This window comes from Polypterus senegalus, chromosome 1, assembly GCF_016835505.1.
Source record: "Polypterus senegalus isolate Bchr_013 chromosome 1, ASM1683550v1, whole genome shotgun sequence".
In the NCBI taxonomy this organism is placed as follows: domain Eukaryota; kingdom Metazoa; phylum Chordata; class Cladistia; order Polypteriformes; family Polypteridae; genus Polypterus; species Polypterus senegalus.
The window spans coordinates 77544424-77566674 of record NC_053154.1 but is presented as its reverse complement, the minus strand read 5'-3'; the positions used below and the strand labels follow the sequence as shown (position 1 = coordinate 77566674).

The following is a 22251-nucleotide window of genomic DNA, read 5'->3' as shown; positions in this document are numbered from 1 at the left end:
TTCTTTTTAGAACTTTCATGAATGCTTCATAAAATTGCCTACAACAAAAGCAATCAGTGTTCAGGTTAACAGTTTGTTTCTTAAGCAATCGGGAGCTTTTTGAAAGGAACCATCGTGTGTACTGCTACAGACATTTGAACTGAAAGGCCATGTCCAATAGGTATTCAGTCAGTCATTGTCCATCCCGTTATATCCTAACACAGGGTCACAGGGGTCTGCTGGAGCCAATCTCAGCCAGCACAGGGTGCAAGGCAGGAACAAACCTGGGCAGGGCATACACACACACACACACACCAAGCACACACTAGGGACAATTTAGGATCACCAATGCACCTAACCTGCATGTCTTTGGACCGTGGGAGGAAACCCACACAGACACGGGGAGAACATGCAAACTCCACGCAGGGAGGACCCGGTAAGCGAACCCAGGTATCCTTACTGTGAGGCAGCAGCACTACCACTGCGCCACCATGCCACCCCATGTCCAACAGGAAAATCATTAATCGTGTGTAATGGGAATCGCTAACAGGGCCTGGAGCACAAGAATAATTTTGTGTGCTTGGAAACCTGGCTAATGACAAGAGAGCTACATCTTGAAAAAAAAGATGAGGTTATTGCACTTTTATTGATTTTGCTTTTATGTCATATCTAAGAATGCATTTGACAACATGAGATGGAGACTGGTATATGTTCATTTAACTTGGACTCTAAGACCACCCAAACACCAGAATGGACATTGCTTATAAACTGCAGATTGTGCTTGCAGTAGTCCAGAGTTTTCAAATTAAATATATATTTTATAGGCTCTAGAATCAATTTACAATCAAATCATATTTTTCATAACTGCTGTAGTCTGGTTTGCAGTAGTGTTTTCTGTCACTCAATTTTTAAAATGTGGACAATGGACATATTAACTATAATACATAGCCTGGGTATGTATTCACTGTTGTCTAACCACCCCTGAACCACATCCCCAACTTAACCCCTTTAAATTGTTGCTGCATGAAACTGTACTGGGATGTGCATGTAAGAACTGCGGACACTAGAGGTCAATCTATACAGTAAAGCTGTTTCTAACATGAATTCCTGAATTGGAAGCTGAAATGAACAATTAGGAGTCTTGTGTTTACATCCCTGGCCTAGTTTCTTTTAAATATATATTTAAAGTATACAAAGTAAACTACAGTAATCCTGCCATTTTTATATTTTTTAGATGTGACCTAATCTATTAGATATTGAAAGACAACTTTCTTGGCTGGAGAGTTTAGTACACAATTTAGCATTCTCACTTCTTAAACTGTTTTAACATGTATCACTTGCATATGAACATCAAATAATAAGAGAATAGTTTGAAAGGCCATAAAGATAAAAAAACAATTTGTGGAATAGTCTTAAACTTACAGGCCAGTGACAGAACCTCATATGAAAATTAAGCGCACACTATAGTTGAAGTACCTCATAAGATAATGGAGCTTCCATGGTCCCTCATAAGACAGACCACTATTGCTAAAGGATCTAGAACTGGTTACAGATCATCCTCCAATGAGCACTGTTCAGTTTGTGTCATTTTCAAAGCTTAATTGCAATAAAGTGACTGAGATGTATGTTCAACATTATTCAAATGACACATTTCATCATGGTGTAGCTTTGGATCAATGGGCAGTATCCTACGTTAAGTACTGATGACCTGACAGACCACTTACTATAGTATCTGTAATGATTCTAAGACCTTCTCTGGTAGTGGCTTTATTGTATGAGGGTGTATTATTCTTTTGGCAAAAAATAACAACGTTTCTGATGTTTTTCATGAATAGGATGACATCATGGTTGTGTTAACAGTGCCTTCAGTCAGACTAGCCACTGACAACTAATGTAATTTAACAGACGTCTCTGGATCAGCCAATTCACCATGTCTACTGCAGAAAATATGTCAACAGAAACAGGACTAAAGATGAATTCCCTTTTAGTGGTGAAATTTTTTTATTTAGATTTCAAAAAGCAGAAACAGCAATTACAGAGAAGGAAATAAAAAGAAGAATCAGCGTTGCTTTTTTACCCAGCACAGCCATTCCTGACATTAGGCAAGTCTCCGTCTTGGACTTCTGTGTTGAGGTGTCAGAGGGAAACATCACATTGGAACTCTTGAGAGTAGGGTTGGTAGCTTATAGTCTGTCTTTTGATAGCTGATCATTTTACAAAATGAATGTATGCTGTTTGCAATATGTAATTGTCATTTGGATATTGTTGATCTTCCCTCTCTGCTGTCTTTCTGGATTGTTCTATACCTATGACTGTGCTTCCATTCATCTACCAAGTGGTGCCCCAAGTGGTGCTCACTGGAACCAGTATTGTTTGGTTGCTGATTAAGGAAAAATCAAACACAGTTCTGAAGCTTAAAAAACAAATCAATTAAAATGAAGGAATAATAATTTTGTTCCATTACCACTAGTAATTGGTTACTAACTAACAAATTGACTGGAAAGAAAACCTGTGACCACTGTGGTACTGCAAGATCAGAGTTTGGCTTCCTTGGTCCAGGCAGTGAAGGTGTATGCAATCCAGATGGAATTTCAGGATTGTCTTCTAACTTTGTGGCTTAGATAGGGTCACTCACAACTTGGCGCATCCAGCAACTCATCTGGGCCTGCACTTTCACACCATTTCACCCAAGATTAGTATTGGGTTCTCTTGATTTTGCTTTCTTAAGTTTGGGGGTTTCCTTGGTATTATGCTTTAACATGATGTACAGAAGCTGTAAGTGATTGCTCCTAGTACTTGCTCCCACAAAGTTCAGCTGTTAGTATTTTCAGATCATTGAAAATCAAAAAATGTCAGGGACAGAGACTGTTCTACATCTAACAACAACATCAATTTTTTTAATCCATCCCTTCTCCAATGGCTTCACAATTTATTTGTATTGTTAGGCACTTGTTAAGTTTTTTTTTGGCTTGAGGAGATTTAAATCAGGAATAACCACTCAGCTGTATTTTCCATTATTGCGTTGAGATGAAACATTGAACAACTATTAAACTCAGACCAGCAGAAGTTTGCTTAGAACATGGTAATTGCAACATGATTAATATCATGACTTTAATATCATGACTTTTACTCAAAAACAGAATTCAGCTTCATTGACACCACCGTTCAACTGAAAGACAACACCCTTGTAACTTCTGTTTTTCACAAACCAACAGACATGTGGACCTACCTGAGAAGTGATAGTTTCCACCAAAAGCATATAATGTGTTCCATTATTTTCAGCCAAGCAATACGATACAACCGTATTTGCTCAGACCTGATAGACCGGGATAAACAACTGCAGGAGCTTAGACAAGATTTCATCAGACAAGGTTATACTCCCAAAACAACAGACACTGAAATAAGAAGAGCTACTGCCATACCCAGAGACAACCTTCTGGAATATAAAAACAAAGACAACAAGAACTGCATCCCCCTTGTTGTTACCTACAACCCACATCTTGAAGCACTTTGCAAAATTCTAAAAGAAATTCAGCCAATGCTAAACAATGATGAAATGCTGAAAAATGTATTTCCAGAAATTCCCCTCCTGGCATACAGAAAAAGGCCAAACCTTCAGCAACTAATTGTCCAAAGCTCCCTAAGTGAACCAACAGAAAATGGCACATCTATCTGCCTACAGAAAAGATGTAAAACATGTGCTTACATTTATAATACAGACCGTATAGTTATACCATACTGCTGACTAGGACATCGCATAAAGAGATCATTTTCCTGCAGATCATCTAATGTGGTCTACCTAATTCTCTGTATGAAATGTCGTGACACTGCACTTTGTGTGGGAGAAACTGGACAAACACTCCACCAAAGAATGAATTTACAGAGGTTCCACATCAAGCATGGTAACACAGATGTTCCTGTAGCAGCCCACTTCAACAGCCATGGACACTGTGAAAGGGACTTCAAAGTCACAGTGCTTATAGTAATAGTAGTAACTGTAGTACTATTATATGTATGGAGTACAGTGAAGTTCTCTTACTAACACATTGCCACTCTCTGTTGCCATGATAAAGAAGAATGTAGTAAAATACAGAACTTAATTTGATGTATCAGAAAACACATAGAAACTTACTTAACATGCTCCTTAACTCGGTTTCCATACCACTTGTGTGAGTATGCTCACTGCTCCAGAAAACTTATGGAAAAAATCCTGTACAGTTATAGGTACAATCCATGAATTTATGCTACTAAGCTACAATTACCTACTAAATTAATACAGAAAGGAAACAAAGGAATCAAAAAATGAAACAAAAAATGAAACAAAAAATTAACTAAGTACTAATAAATACAGCTGTCAATAATATAAAGAACAAGATAAATAACAAACATCAAAAAACAAACCTAATACAGTAGATATAGTTGTATCATGGCCCTCAGGGACCTTGGGAGGTGCAACATAAACTAAAAGTGTGTCCAATAATATAGGTGTCACTGGACAGTGTGGCCTAGGGGTTTAGGTGTTTAGCAGTACACCTCAAATTTTCCAGCTCAGTCCCAACCAGCAGATGACCCTGAACAAATCACCTAACCTAAAAATATTGTGAATGCAATGATCAGGAAGAAACTGAAATCTGAACTTGTCATTTATAAGTCACTTTTGGGTAAAAAAACTGATGTGTCCAGCACATGATAATCCCCTACATAAATCAGTGATTTTGAAGTTCAGATCCCATTACATACGTACACGCATGCAGTGTATGCAATAATGTCTATAAGGGGCTTGGGAATATAAAAGACATCAGCAAAACCTTACATTTAAAATTCCAGAAATTTGACACAAAACATTTTTCTTCATATTTAGGGTTTATTGCATTAGACATAAAAAGAAGATTACTTTAATAGTAAAATGCCAAAAATTACTCATATCAAATATATATTTGTCATGTAGAAAAATACAAAGAAAATTAACACACATGAATTAAAACAAAATGCAATAAAAGTGTTTGGGATACACACCTATAGATGAGGTCATAAACAACAAGTTATAAATCAGTTTTAGTGCTGCATCGAACACTGTGCAATGCACTTTTCAATTCTCCTTTGCATAATGTACATAAGAAAACACAAAAACACAACATTGATTCTATTTTGTTAGTACTTTGCAACTACTCATTTAGAAACTAAAAATATAAAAAAGGCAATTTACTAGAAAGACTTTAAAAAGTATATTAGTGCTGCTTTGCTTCTGTCAGGTTTCATTCAATTCACAATATGGAATTATCTAAACCATAACTGTCTGTTTTGTCGGCAGGCTTAATATGTCCACTCGTGCATCGAGAATTGTTTTCAAAAAGTAAGCAACTGTAAACAAGATTTTAAAATTAAAAAGAAACTGTACACATTACAAAAGGTTCATCTGCATGGTTCTAGAAATATGAAAATAATAATGCAGATTACATTCTAGTGGTTATCAGAAACTTCTGGATGCCACAGCACATTGGGTTTGTGTTTTTATGGCTGAAGTTGAGACATGGGTTTCATTATTTTTACCTTGGTGTTGTAAGGCTTACAGATAGCCATGAATCATTGTTACTAAATGAAATATTCTTTGTAACTGTACCAATACCAAAACTTCAAAATCTGTGCACTATCAATAAATGTGGTAAACAAAATTTATAAACATTTACATAATTTATGGTTCCAATGATATATATTAGTTCTATTATTTGTGCCATTGCACCTAGGCTGAATGACACTAGATTACACACGGTTTGTTTTCTGCAGTGTTTATTTATGTGTATGGTTCAATTGTGTGTGTGAGGGTTATCAGTGATGAACTGTCGCCCTGCCAAGGTTGGTTCTTGTCTTGCACCCAATGCTGCCAGAACAGGCACTGGCTCCTCTCAACAGTTAGATGTATAAACAGGCTAGTATATAGACTGTTGAGCATAAGTTGGGTACCATATATGTATAATACTGAACTAGAAAATGGATAGGTGGATGTTCCATATAACGTTCTTGGTCACAAAAGTTTCCATAGGATACTCTACTTCTTCCCCATACTACGAACTACTGTAAAAAACGTAAATGTGTATTGCTGTTTACTCTACATTAGACTGATTATCTTTCAAAATTAATTTCTCTTAAATGAGCTGTGATGTCAGGAAAAGGTTTGAGATCAAGCAGCTATGAATTGTGTAAGTAGGAGAATCTTCAACCCACTAAACTTTAACTTTGTAAACTGCATCATTTTTACCCACAATTTCTCCTTGCTTGTTCTTATTTTTCCTACAGTTAAGTCATCAGATATGCATGAGGAAGTGGAATTCCAATAGCACAAAGACATTAGAGCTACTAGTGACATTATTAAAATGTATATGTGTAATTAAAAATGGTGTCACTGGAGTATATATAGGCATTGTCTCAAAAAGAAGTAAAAAATTCAACATAAATGAAGAGCCTACTTTAATATGTTATGATAGTTGTGACTGCAGAGTATATAGCATTTTCAGTTCCTGCAGTCAATATAAGTAGAAAAACTCACTGGGATAAAAACTCCAGTAAGGATTTTACACAATATACCACTCCTTTGATGAATTTGACCTGAAACTTCTCATTGTAATTAAATTAATCATTTAATAAATGTTCTAATGACCGCCACTATTCTCTGACTTTCATCCCAGCTACTCTTATTATCACTGATTAATTACTTCAATTGAAACTGTTGTAATTATAGTACTGAGATGTGAGTGACTATGATGTCCGCTCATTGTAAAATGTGGACAAGAGTAGGAAATGGCACAGAGGACTGCTGGAATGTAGATACACACATTCAGATGACTGTTTACTCAAAAACATCATTGTGTAATTAAAAAGACACCTCTCTTTTCTATATTAACTGAATCATTAAAACATAGTTAGGAGTTATTCTACAATGACAAACAGTAGTCACCACAAGCCTGGTTAGACACAGTTGCTTACCTCTTCACAATGATTTAAGTAACAATGCATTCTAGATGTTACAGGTTAGATCATTACATTTTGCATAGTATAATTTTTGAAGTATATAAAAATAAGGCAATAACCCTTTGTAAATATAAAACAACAACTCAATTCACTGTCTGGCAAAATATACATGATGTGCTCTTTGATCCACATCTGGATAAGTCTTTGCAGGTTTGACTAAACTACAACTGTCAGAGAAGCTAATTGGAAATAAAATATCTCAGAAGCCAGCAGCTGCTGAGGTTATGTTTCCTACAAGCTGCAGTACAAACAATTACAACTGCATGTGACATCATTTTTATGAAAAAGATACTATCATGAAATCCTCCAGATAACCTATTACTCACTCATATGTCAAATGTACATAGATTCACTGGCTAATATGTATGATATGTATGACTAGGGTGACTTTTATAGGCCCAACTGCAAACACATATGGAGTGCAAACAGTCATGCTTAAACTAAAATACATGTTAAGCACACTTTAAAGTAAAATGTTAAGAAAATTACAAGATAGCACAGCTACTCAAAAAGTAATCTTAATTTATTTTAAAGACACCCTAGTAAACTTGGCAAAATAGCAGAAGGCATTGTGAAAGTGACCCAGTGCTTTGCTAAATGTTAACAGATTTGCACAGCACAAAACACTAAGAATATATACAGCATGTATATATTGTAGCAGATTGCTGGGTTGGCAAGGCTGTGCCATGTTATAACGTAATGGAGACAAGTAGACAAAACAGTGACCAGGTTAGAGGTAATATAGACCTGAAACCACTAGAAGGCTGTCTAATTCGGAAAAATGTGGCAAGGAGAATCCATTGCACGTAGGCAGCACTTCTGATGAGTGCATGCCCTAAAAGCTTATTCAGACCCCTGGAAATAACTTCACTGTGGGTGCAGGATTCACATAAGTTATGAGAATACATTATGAAGCCTAGGGAAGTTTTCCAAACCACCAAATAACAACACAGGGTCCTTTTGATGCTACAATAGATGGAATAAGCAACAACAAATGAATACTGGAACTTTAACTATGATTTGGGGTTCAGGGATACAATCAAACTGGGAGTTGCCAGAGGTAGATTTGGTGACACAACCCAAGAACCTTCACAGGGTGTATCTGACACTAGAAGAAGATTAAGGGACTGTCCTATTATGAACTCCAGGTTGGGTTTGAAAGGCTGCTTCCTGCCAGTGATTCATTGAGCTTGGACTTGGAAGGTGGCAAAGGTAATGTGGCTAGACTATAGTGAGATAACTGGTAAGCAAGAGGATGAGACAGGACTTAGTGGTGTTTATTCATATCCAGGGACAAACAGGGTCTGTTTTTTCCTTTTTACTTTCTCATATATGAAGTATTGGGAAAGTATTGTAATCGTCCAAAAATTTGATGTCGAGATTTTGATGAATCTCAACATTTTAAACCTCCCTGACTTTCTCGTATAAATACCTTTTTTGGAATTGTGTCTGTCTGTCTGTGTGTGTGTTTGTATGTAAACACAATAACTTGAGTACGCTTTCACTTAGGTCAACCACATTTTGCATACAAGTATTAAGTACAAAATGTTGATTTCTATTAACTTTTGGGCTATTTTTGCTAAACGAGGTGGTACTTTACCTTTTATTCATGCAGCTGCAGAGTCCGATTTATTCAACTTTACTTTTATAATAATTGTTCAATATATTACTAATTTGATTTGATTTGTTGTTGATGGTTCTTTAATGTACATAATATAAAAATATAATCATTGTCTTGCTTTTTACTCCTCAAATATCTATCCCCATATCTGAGTATACGAGAAAGTCTAGGGGAGACCACTCCCGATTTTTATTTGACTCTTTAGTGTTGTTCCTTTGAAAATCTCTACCTATAGTGTTTAATATTAATATAAAATTATTTTTCATAATGTTTTCATTTTGGCACACTTTTTCTAAGGTTAGTGTATATATGTACTTTGTAAACTGCACTTTATTTATAGTCATTTTTATAGTTATATTAAAATTGCAGGGTAATCAACAATGACAGATCATATTATGTACAAAAATTATAAGTGCAGTCTAACACTTATCAGTTAAAATTTTGCAGGATAAAACTTACTGGGTTATAATCTGGGTTATAATAATTGAAAATCTGTGATTAATTAATCAGTTTACTCCACTTATGAATGGTTACAGTGGTGCCATCACTGAGTGAAACAACACTGTAGTCTTTGCCCTCCAAATGAATTGGAGGGGTGGGGGGGTGTTGTACTGTGACCAAGAATGCTGTTCTATGCCCTAGATTTTTTGAAAAATCAGAGCCTTTTACCAATTACTCATAGTCTGGTAATACCAGATGCTGGTCCCTAGCAGTTGGCTGGCAGAGTGTTTGCATTAGAATTGCCCAGCTGCCCAACAGCCAACATAAGGATGTCCTTTTTTTCCTTGTGAAAACGCAGCTCACGGCCTGCCAGTCTGGCTTCTTCCAACTCTCTTTCAGCAGCCCCAAGCTCCCGTGCAATAGTGCCTGGCACGGTCTGCTCCCTGTTCACCCAGTCCGCTGCCATCTGTGTACGCATGTCATCATCCAGCGCACGATGAGAATAGTGTGCCAGCACCTCCTGCAGATTGAACAAAATAAAAAATGACCTGGGGTGTAAAGGAATGCTCAGTATACTGAACGTAAGAAATATGTATGAAAAAGCAAGAGTATCTAAATTAGGTACTAAATTGGCAACATACTTAATAACTTCCTTAATAGCATTATTAAACTACTTAGAGAATCAGGAAGATTTATGAGAAATTATATTGTAAAACCTACTTTGTATATATATTACTTAAACAAAACAATAATGTATCCAAATCATGCAACTATAGAATCAATATTTGCTGTTTGTGTAGAATACTCAACACCCTCTGGTTTTGCTCCCACATCCCAAAGACGTGCTTGTTAGGGTACCTGGTGACTCTAAATTGATCCAGTGAGTGATTGTGGGTGACCTGTGGTGATTGGTAGCCTGTGCAGAGTTGGTTCCTGCCTTGTGCTTGATGCTGCCTGGATAGGCCCCATATCCCTGGGTTTAGTAGGTTTGAGACTATCAGTATTTGTTATGTTATTTGAACCAGCATGAAATATGTATTTCTTTTGTTTTTGTAATTTTATTTTATTAAATTGAACAAAAAGAAAAAAGTTACAATTACAACTAACTTTGAATAAGCAATGGATAAATCAGAGAAACAATCTCTTTCTCTCTCTCTCCAGTCCCACCTAAATAAACACACAGCAGAGGGAGGACAGCAGCCAAAACACTAGACCAAAACTGAAAGGACAATAGGGAGACTAAGCAAAGAAATTGAGATCTCCACCTAGCTTCTCATCGGTCAATCGAGAGACACCCTCTTCTTAATGTTGGAGGTGGACCCATTAATCTGCAACACCAGGAGTTTGAGAAGTACCAGGTTGTAAAAAGAAGACTTCCAGAAACTGGTAGAAAGACATTTTGTGAGAGCTAACCCAAGGAAAAGATCACTTACTGTATAGAAATAAGAGTAAGAACAGAGAGGTTAAGTAGAAGAAATATGCGTGATGAGGGAGTAAAATCAATAGAGGAGATTGAGAAAAGAAAATTAGAGATGAAGGCTCAAAAGGAAAAGATAGAACATGTAGAGCAGTGTGCCAGTTGTAATTAGAGAACAAAGGCAGTATAGCTTATAGGACAGATCCATGGGAAATCACTTATGGAACATAATATTTAAACGATACAGAAATCTGAACTGAATAAGTTTATACTCTCCTACAAAAAGGAGCACATTTTTGACATTTTGATTATAGAACTTCAGCGGTTCTTAATTGATTTAAATTGGTTGCCAGTGAATTAAATTTGCAATACTGGAGCAAGAGTATTTTTATTCTTGAAGAGGAGCTACATTCACTTTTAGTTACAGCTAGAAGTGACTTGCTTTTTAAAAGCTTGTTGATAAAAATTACAAATCAATATCAAACAAACAGGCTAGACAACTGCAATTTACCTAAAGAACCAATAGTAATATTGATAAATCTGATCAATTCTGCAGCCACACTCTGAGTACAAATACAAGACAAATGTTAGCTAAGTAGAAAAATCTGCAGCCACTAAGGCACTCTGGAATTGAGACTCAACAAAAGACCATTTGAGCAATTTTGATAAGAACAGTCCAAAATAACATCAATTCAAGTTTTGATGATTCCTAAAGTCTTACTCCATACCACACTACACGGTAATTTATTCCACCCATCATTCTCTGTGTGATGAAAAAACTTTCTGAAGTTTCTGTGAACTTTACCCATAAGTTTCCAAATTGTCCCCATGTTTTAAAATAATACCTGGGAGCAGCAGCAATGGTTATTACTTAAGTTCCTAGGAAAATAACCTGCACCCACTGCAGCACTTCAGGATCTGAGTTTGACACCCCAGTTTTATACAGTTGCTTCTTTCTTTGCAGCTTCTTTGTAACTATTTAATTAAAAACAATAATTTTTTTACTACTTCTAAATTTTGGGATTAAATTTTCCTAAGTTATAAGTAAAATGCTTTTAACCTTCTCCACTATTCCTTGATTGTTGCCACACTTAAAAGCTTATCCTAGTTTAGAATCTTTAGACATTGCATATCTGCTTAGAACTTGCCTTACTAAAGTTAAACCTCACAGTTTTAATTTTTCCAAAACAATGTCAAATGTATTATATTATGGCCATTAGATCCTAATGGCTCAATCACCTTTACTCCCTGAATTCTATCTTGACTACTATGAAATACTAAATACAGACAGACTTCCCCTCTCACTGGTGTTTTAAAATACTGCATTGACATACAGTGATAGTGTTTTAAATTATTCACAACTAGCTGAAATATCCAGGAAAATAAAGTGTTTTTTTATTTGTTTGAGAAAAACATAATTAAAAAAACACAACTTTAAAAATAACTCACCAATGTGTTTGTTTTGCGGTCTTGTCTGTATGTTATGATCTTGTTGACGCTCGGAACTGGCCAACTCTATTTAATTTGAAAAGCAACAGGGGCACGGTGCTGCTCAAAAATAAAGAATGCTAGCAGTCTCCTGGTATATACTAACTGTGTAAGCCCTTGCTGTTAAGAGCACAGGATCGTAGAAAGTATTTAAATAGTTAGAACTACTCTGGGCAACTCTCTGCTAAAAGGATTCATGTTGCCGAAGTGCTCGCATCATTTGTGCATTAGCAGCTAAGCGACTGTCCTTCTTCAGAGGTTTCCTTTTGCCGGTGTACTGGCCTCACTTGTGTATCCTAGGAGCTGGAGCCCTCACCCTGACCCTACGTCTCACTACTGGGCCAGACAGACACACACACTTCCATGCATAGAACTCTATTTAATTTCAAAAGCAACAGTGGCGCGGTGGTGCTCAAACATAAAGAATGCTGGCAGTCGCCTCCAGTTCGCCCTCTGGTGGTCGTTCCGAGTGTCAACTGGATGATAACATGCATACAAGACCGCAAGATCACCCCCCACCCTACCCAGAAGGGGGTGGGTTAGGGCTGAATTCACCTTACAGTATTTTTAGTTGACCAATCCGGAACATGTGTACCAAGTTTCATGAAAATCGCTCCAGCCATTCAGACGTGATGCTGGAACATAGATACACACATTGACACATTGACTATATATATATATCAGGCCTCCATCCAGTAATGCTTCCTAGCTGGATCCAGATATCCTTACTATAATATCCAACTGAAAAAGAGAACACTTTAAATAAAATGCAGAAGCTAGTAAACAAGAATATACTCAGACCTGGAATTCAATAATGCACAAGATAGTTCCAGCCACAGCAAGAAAAACTAAGACTTGTGTAACTGTATAATTCTGTGTAACTCTTTATGCAGCTACACAAGCCTACAGAATATTGGGTTATATAGTGCTTGACATGATTTTAGGGTTTAGAACAGTTCTATTTCTGTAATTATTTTTTATACATTGGGATTCTCAATGATATTTGCATAATTTTATTTTTATTTTCTCTGATATTGCCATGGGCATTTTGTGCATATATGGTGGGGATGGCCATATTATTATTATACCTATTACCAGTTACGTGACATATTATGTCATCGATCCACACCTATATAAGATAGGCTAGGACAAAGCAAGCCAAATGGACAAAGATATGGGTCAGAAGATGAAACAAAAGCCTTTCCAAAATCAAAGTCCTTTAAAACTCATCATCAGTAACACTGTTGCAAGTTCTAAACATAAAATTTATATAGAATCCCATGGGATCCTTAAAACAATCCTTTAAAACTGAGGTTAAAACACAATGAAGGAAGCAGTCTTTAAAAACCAATAAGCCCTGTGCCTCTGTTTCATTACCGTCTCACCTGCTTCACCAATGCAGGCCCTGCAACAGTCGAGACGCTCTCTCAGCAGCTGACCTTCTCTGTGCCTGACTGGCTCACACAGAGGCACCACAAGACGCGGCAGGACTATTTAAGAAGAGGCATGTTTGTCACGGATGTAAATCGCTGTATGCGGCGTGTAAAACAGTTTGTTTGTTGCGGATGTGAATCGTTGTATGCAGCGTGTAAAACAGTTTCCAAGGGGTTTCCCATGGTCTTAGACTTGGTGGCCGGGTCTCTGTCACTTGCGATTGCGATCGGGCACATGACCAGGCAGTGTGTATGCGAGGGTGGATGCGACAGGACCATCTAAGAAAAATCATGTAGCAGATGCGAATCACTGTATGCAGTGTGTAAAACAGTTTGTTTGTCACAGATGTGAATTGCTGTATGCGGCGTGTAGAGCAGTTTGCGAGGGGTGTCCCATGGTCTTACAGTTGGTGGGCGGGTCTCTGTTAGTTGCTCTTGCGAGCGGGCACATGACCAGGCAGTGTGTGGGCTTCGAGAGTGTGGGTGGACGTGACAGCACCATCTAAGAAGATTCATATTTGTCGTGGATGTGAATCGCTGTATGCAGCGTGTAAAACGCTGTATTATATGTTGCCCTCTCCAGAGTTACATCTTTTCATTCACCTACAGTCGTATACACAATGAAGTAAGCAGTCTTTAAAAAAACTTTTAAAAAGTTTTCGGTTACGACGCACGACTGCGTGAACCATAGCAAACTGTTTTACACGCTACATACAGCAATTCGCATCCGCGACAAACATGCGTCTTCTTAGATGGTCCTGCACTTTGTACACACCCCCCTCCCACCTCGCTGCTACTGTGGTCGGGTGTCTTGGTGGATTATTATAGAAAGGCAGCCAAGACCACACAGAGCAATGAAAAGTCTACGTGAGTCACAGGTGCATCTGGACTGTGCAAAGATGACAACGACTCGAGTGACGAGTTGGAGGTGGGCACATGAGCAGGCAGTGCATATTGGACGAGAAATCAGCAGACTAGCATGACGGAGGGAGCGGAGTGGATGTCCTTCTCCTCTCCTCCCGTTTCACCCTCCGCGCCTGAGCGCCGCACGGACGATTGTGTGTTGGTTCGTTCCGTGCATTGTTACAATGTTGCTTTTCTTGCTGATTTATTACATTAACGATTTTTCAAATGTTAATTTTCTCCCTGTGCTTAAAAATCATTAAAAAAACGGCCTGATTATGCGGCGTATAGTACGCCGCGGGTTGGCTAGTATTTAATAAAAATCTAGAAGCATTTGGCAGAATTTATTGCTGATTTCTACAAGGCATGTCATGTCATAAGTTACAGTAGGTTTACTATATATCGTGAGATTTGTGTGACCCTGACAACCCCCCCAACTGCTCTGTGTGACAAAACTCTGTTGATGCAGGAAGGCATTGCTTGTTCGCCTCCAGTGTAACTGCAAGTTCACAGGCTCACTGCTGACTTGGCCGTGTGCTTATTGCCTGTCTTCTCCCTTGTGCTGGAAGTCTGTTTACTCTTTTAATATAAGAAGGGAGAGAATACAAGATGACATCAGCATCACTGCATGCGGGCTGGGTTTTTGTGAGTGCTGAAGAGACAGTTCCCATTTGGATAATTTTAAGACAACAATAAAGTTGATTTTGCCAGAAACCTGAACTCATCTCCTTCACTCTTATGCAAGTCTGTGACCCACACATCACAAGTATGTATATAAAATGTAAAGTTGACTCACTCACTGCATGCAACATTATTTTTCACTTACTTAAAAATTACAAATTTGGCAGACTTGTACATCTAGGCCACTAGGTATTCACTAAGAAAGGACATTCAGATATATCAATATTTTGGGGGGTAAAAACCTCCTTACAACAGGAAAACTAAATACCTCAAAATCTCAAAAATGCTTTGACCAATTTGATTAAAATTTGGTGATGAAAAAAGAAAATTAGCTGACATATGATATTTTACTTTGTCTATATTTATTATTATGTTAACTTACATGATCTGAATGGCTCTGACAGGGAGCTTTATAGAAATTAAGGATGCTACAAAAGAGATTGATAACAGCACTAGCCAATAGGATGTAAAGTACAGGAAAAAACAGATGCATTCATGTTTGTCATGTACAGTGAGGTGTAAAATGGAAAAAAGAAAGTTTGGTGATGCTCAATAGTTAGAAAATGCTATAAAGCTCAAGTGGTGGCACCAAACACTGTGGCAGTGAGTGTTGGCATTGCTTTACCAGAAACAAAAAGGCAGGGAGAGAGAAGTAGAGGCAGAAGAGCCATCCTTGGATCCAAGAAAAATGTTAAAGATCTTGTAAGTTTAAACTTAACAGTCCCCCATAGGCTATTCCACTGTAATATACATTCACATCTACAGAATTTAAAAGGGGACCTCCACCCTACCCTCCAAAATCATTTACATTTACATGCACGTCTGATCCCACCCCACCCTGCTTTACAAACTTCTTTACATATACTTTCTCATTTGCGGCCTTTAAACGGGAACCGATGATCATTTAAGAAATCTCCAAAACATAGTACTGGCAGCACAGTTATTTTCTTACTATTCAAGCACTAGAGAAACACAGAAGTGAAAACATTCAATTCATTACATGAACTGCCTAAATGTTGCTGCTCGCAAAAAGTTAAATTAAAATGTGATGTGCTGCAACTTTATTGTCTGCCTATGGTAAAGAATATACAAGATGGAACATGCAACTGATTAAAAACACAAAAAGGAATACTCGAGTGAACAACGTAAACAAGTGAAAATCATAAACATATAATAATGATAACAATATACACATACTAAGATTTCACATTATTCCTAATGATGATCCGTCCATTTCAGTTCAAATAAATACACTTTCCTGAAAATGTGTGCAGTGAAATTGGCCATTAACAAAAGCCAAGTCACACGGAAAACCGGGAATTGATCTAATGCAGGAATGTTTTACTGATGCACAGTGGTATATAGCATGAGAAACAGCTCCAGTGTCCTAATAATATTTTTACTTATTATTTGACTGACACTTTCATCCAAGGTGATTTGCAACTTTTGAGATATAACCGTTTACATTTCATTTGTTCTTCTAATTAGAGCACGGGCAGGTGAAGTGACATGCTCATGGTCACACAGTGTCAGTAGCAGGACTTTAACCCACAAATTCGGGATATGAATTCCTAGGTCCAAAGCCTTAACCATTACACCACCTTGCTTGCCAATAATATATTAAAATAGTATTGCTATATTAAAATAGTATATATTGTAAAAATGGATACAAAAAGTACTTAGTTACATATTATAGTACTTCTGATATATATGATTAACTGAAGGCACTATACAGTAACTGAGGTCTATTGTCAGAAAACACAGTTAATTTACAGTAACACTGGTTTTGGGTCACTTTCTCAAATTAACATGAGATGCCATCACAAAAAGACTGGATCTAAGCAATGACTTGAGATTGAGCACCAATGCCTGCATTGTGAAGAAATTTAAATTTTACACCAGTATGAAACTAAAGATCCAAAAATATCAGAGAACAAGCAATCAGTTAATAATAAGGAGATACAAGAATACTTAAGGAAATAATTAAAAATAGTTAACTTGGCTAATCTTACTGTATCATTTTCATTATGATAATTACTTTTCTTTGATAATTTATGCAAAGAAACAAAGACACATGGAATAAATTACTGAAACGTCTGGTGCAGAGTAGAACTGTAGGGACCTTCAAATCTTAAATGTAATGTTATTTTGGACAATCTTGGTGAATTGGATGGATGAGCTTTTTGGGCTGGCCTGTTCTCATCACAATTGTTACAATGTACTAATTTACTTTAAATAAAATCTGACATCATTATAATTACCCATAAAATCAAGGTTGTTAATTCATTATAATGTGCAATGTATGTACTTATGAGGGAATCATATAAAATGGGAACCAGGTTGTATTGGCATTTACTACTCACCTGTCTAGAGCACTGCCTCTCACGCATCGCTTTTAGGCTGCCATTCCAATGCAACAACTGAAAGACTGTCATCAGCTCCTGGAAAGAAAACTGACAAATCTGAGCTCATGCTGAATTAGTAGAATTACACACCTTTCATAGTTATTTTTCATTACAAAACTATTGTACTTTATGATCTTAAAGAAATTTACCTGAAATTCCAACATTGATTTGCCTTTATTGGATTCTAGCATGAAGCGGAAAGCTCCTATACCAGTGTTAGGATTGTCTGCTTCCTCCCTGTTTCCCTGAAATTATAAAGGCCGATATTGGTAACAAAATTAATTGTAAGCAAAAAGAGTCAGCCATCCTGTGTAGCATCAAGAGTCAACTTACATTGAATGAAGCTAGGGCTTCACAGACACTTCGTTCGATGAACTCATCAGTAATGCGTCGTGAAGGGTGTTCATTAAAGACTGAGTTCATTAAGGCAATCTTGGCAGCACTGCGACGGGCTTCAGCCTTTGTGGGGCAGAACTGTAAAAAAGTAAAATTAAAAAAAATAATGCATTCAGACTAGTTCCTTATGGCTCATTGCAAAAATAAGTAGTCCAGTTATACTAAAACCTCTTTAATAAAAGTGTACTGTCTAGCATACTGAATAAGATCAAGTATTGATTTTTAAAATACTCTTAAAATTATTTATTAATACTACAGGCAGTTATCTTTGAAATGCAGGACTCTGGCATCTGTCCACTGAACTTTCTTTCTTGAGTGTTGAATCATTTAGGAAAAAATAGTCAAGACACCTAGGAGTATATGGAAATAATGTTTGTGATGCTGCTACTCAACAAGAACATAACAGATATAATACATGTGTGTTCCTTGCATATTGGATAAGCCCAATGCCAGAGTTAGTGACATCAGTCATTACTCCTGCATAGATAAACCTTCTACAAATGATGTTTGAAAAACCAAAAGCTAAGCTGCATTGGTATGTTATAATACTTACAGTATGTAAGATACTGAGTGCTTAATGACTGCTGAAAGTCTCTGTATTCATGTGATATAATTTCTAATTTTATCTAATTTCATTAAAGTACTTAACTAAACTTTACTATTCAAAAGAGTTTAGAATCATTATATAATGTACTAGCTGTCTCCTGTGGCTCCACCCACGTAGTAGTGAAACAGGACAAGCTTAAAAAATCAATAAACAAACAGGTATCGCTAGCTAAGCCAGAGGTAGACCAATTTGAACGGAGGCTGGTGCGTGAGTGAGGAGGGCCATGCCCGCTCCCTACTCCTGATGTCACGCTTCCCCCTCCACTTGGCCTGCAGCCTGTGTCTCGGATTAGTGTGAATATATCGCTCTTGCAAGTGAACTATAATACTTAGCACAATGAGAGAAGTTGCAAAATCAACAAGAATGTACAAGCAAATTACAGAAAAAAACCTGATATAAATCCATTAAGTAGTTCTCTCATTCGCTAACTAAGAGAAGGCAAGGTACGCTCCGAGGCTGGTGCATGAGTGAGGAGGGCCCCACTCAGCTCTCCATTCCTGACATCACGCTTCCCCCTCCCCTCAGCCCGCAGCCTCTGTCTCGGATTAGTGCAAATAAATCGTTCCTGTATGCAAACTATGATAATAATCGCGATGACAGAAACTGCAAAATCAACCGGAATGTTCAAGCAAATTATAGATAAAAAAACAATCTAAATCTGTTAAATAGTTTTAAAATAAGTGTTACAAAAGTTGCATTTTATATATATTGACACTAGCATATTACCAGCACTTCGCAGTGTGTTAAAGAATTTATGAAAAAGAAAAGGAAACAATTTAAAAATAATGTAATATGATTATCAATGGAATTGTCGATGGGTTATTTTAGTATTGAGAGTGAATCTGATGATTGTCAGTCAGTCATTTTCCAACCTGCTATATCCTAACACAGGGGTCTGCTGGAGCCAATCCCAGCCAGCACAGGGCTCAAGGCAGGAACAAATCCCGGGTAGGGTGCCAGCCCACTGTAGGACAAACACACATACCAAGCACACACTAGGGACAATTTAGGATCACCAGTGCACCTAACCTGCATGTCTTTGGACTGTGGGAGGAAACCGGAGCACTCGGAGGAAACCCATGTAGACATGGGGAGAACATGCAAACTCCACGCAGGGAGTACCCAGGAAGCGAAACCACTGCGCCACCGTGCCGCCCAATTTGATGATTGTAAAGAGTTTCATTTATAATTGTAAATGTTGTGTATGAGAAATGCACATTTTTAGGATGTAAGTTTCTCTTTGTAATTGCTGTTTGCAGTTCTGCCCTCAGGCTGTAAAATGACCAAGCTGTCTGCAAAGCTTACTCTTGGCCATGTGAGAAGCAATCTTGTGTCAAGTCAATGCCGACCTTTTTTAGAGTCTGGCCCTGTGACTTATTTATTGTCATAGCAAAGTAGACACTGACTGGAACTGGAGGCATTTGAATTAGAATGGGAGGTCAGACAGTATGAGAGGGATGCGAGGAATAAATACAGTCTCTCCTGAGACAGTTCCAGTGAAGAAAGTTGCTTCAAAGAGGTTCTTGTGCAGAGATTTGATCTGAAGCCTGGTGCAGTTGCAAAGTTGGTTATAAGTTTCGTAGTAACATAATTGGTGTACCAACCTTCAAAGGTAGAGAATGTGGAGGCATTCCTGGATGATTAAGAGAGTGAAGAAAGTAAATGAAAAGGCAGGAGTCACCAGCAGGAAGACGTGAAGCAAGGCGAACAATAACAGGCTTGAAGGGGTGGAGTAAAGAAGAAAGGAGCAGTGAGCACGACAAACAGCTGAGGAAAGTAAGAAAGCAAGTGAGGAGGCACATGAGTGCGGGATGTCGTTAATGTATATAGGCAGGGAGCCAACTACGTGGTAGGTGCGCAGACAGCGGCTGTGCGGAAAAAGGTAGGGGGACCAGAGGCAGCTGTTGTGCGTCTCTGCCGTGAAATAAATCCTCTGTTAATGGAAATAAGGAATGAAACTGCCAAAAGGAGAGGTCAGCTCCAAAAGTTCCTTATGGCATAATGGTGAGAACCGCCAAAAAGAAGACATTTTCGAAAATCCGTTACAGGGCATGACGCAAAATGAAACATACTTAATGTTTGTAAGGACAGTGTAAAGGATGAACATGGGAAATTTGGGCTTCCTACATATATTGAAAGTCGCAGAAATAGTGAGAAGGGGTTTCCCCTATCTATATATACAGTTTAGGGGTACACACGTTTTTTCCACTTGGGTGTTGCAATAGGACATGAAACATACCTAACTTTTGTAAGTACACTGCAAGGAATGAGCACGCAAAATTTAAGCTTCCCAACTATATGGAAAGTGGGAGAATTAGTGATGAGTTAGTGAGGGCTTTGCCTTTTATTAGTATAGACTAGCAAAATACCCGCGCTTCGCAGCAGCTAGTACTGTTTTAAAATTTTTATTAAGAAGAAAATTAAACCTTTTTAAACTGAGGGAAAATATACCAATAATTATTTGTTAAGGATCTATTTGTATACAACATTGTGAGTTCGGCCCTCCGGTTGTAATATGACCAAGTTGTGCGCTGAGCTTACTCTTGAGCATGCAACATACAGTTGGCCATGTGAACAGTAAACTTGTTTCAGATCTTACAGCTTGGATTGCTGCTGTCATAATCGGTTTGAGTTTCATGGTTTGTTTCAATTACGACAGTATCTGTAGGACTTGTGTTGAAGAGACATTCGGCATCTGTCAAGCGTTGTAAGTATACAACCAGTTTCATCGATAACTTCACATCCAGCTTTTGAGAGTTTAAACATTCATAAACCTCAAAGTGTCTACTACTGAAATTGTCACCTGTCAGTGTAGGATGTTTAAGAGGCATTGGCGGTTGTCGAAAGGTGTAAAATATTTGGCCATTTCAGTACACTTGAAAGCGACAACCAAACAATTCAGCGGCAGCCATCAACTCACATGCAGATGCATAGGTGAAGGGCTTAAGCATTTCACTCTTATAGTGCTCCTGTGTAGTATAATTATCTCCTGTACCGTCATCAGTCCACCCCTTGAACCTGTCCCAGTCATTCAATGCATAAGACACAATGTTCCTCCGGATATCAAGAGTGAGCCAGATATGGCCGTGCAATATGTAATAAAGAGAATGGAAAAGGCAGGTGCCATCTCTGGGCATGGAAACCACTCGGTAAGTGACAGTTCTTTGATCGATGGTGATCACCTCGATAGACATGTTAATGGGGGTACGGTTGGAATGATAAAGGAAATGGGTACCTGAACAATGTAAAGTAAGTCTTAAATACCTGAACAATAACTATAATCGTAATAAATTAACAATAAAACAGCGGAGAAGCCGTGGATTAAATAAAAAGGCTGTAGTTATCAGCAGGGAGACGTGAATCCCGTGGCAAAGCAAGGAAGGGAATGTAGAGACTGGAGCAACAGACGGCCTTATATAGGCAGGTAGCCAACAATGTGGGAGGCGTTGGGATGGGGGACCCAACACCGCCTCACATGGTGACCGAGCTTCAAGCTATGGACGTATATATGTACGTAAGTAGGATTCAGTTAGCATTGGGAACCCGCGTGCCTAATTTCTTGAAATAAGTACGTACATCGGTTTCGGTTTGTGCAGGGAAGCCGCCTACCAAATTTCGTGAAGATGGGGCCATAAATAAGAAAGTTCAACATGGCGGATGTTGTCGACCGTTATCGACTGTTATGACCGTTAAGCGTAGAATTTCGAAATGAAACCCGCTTAACTTTTGTCAATATGCTGTAAGGAATAAGCCTGCCAAATTTCAGCCTTCTACCTACACGGGAAGTTGGAGAATTAGTGAAGAGTGAGTGAGTGAGTGAGGGCTTTGCCTTTTATTAGTATAGACTAGCAAAA

At 37.9% G+C, this 22251-nt stretch overlaps 1 protein-coding gene across 1 annotated transcript in view; it reads right to left on the bottom strand.

The window, feature by feature from the left end:
- Nucleotides 1-8744: 8744 nt before the first annotated feature.
- lix1l (limb and CNS expressed 1 like) overlaps nt 8745-22251 on the bottom strand; it is a 52363-nt gene continuing 38856 nt past the window's right edge. Inside the window, exons 3-6 of the mRNA XM_039751219.1 lie at nt 17728-17868; nt 17544-17639; nt 17353-17430; nt 8745-9587 (exon numbers count right to left, since the gene is read on the bottom strand). Coding sequence (XP_039607153.1) covers nt 9333-9587; nt 17353-17430; nt 17544-17639; nt 17728-17868 — 570 coding nt within the window. The 3' untranslated portion in view covers nt 8745-9332. The remainder of the gene's footprint in view (nt 9588-17352; nt 17431-17543; nt 17640-17727; nt 17869-22251) is intronic.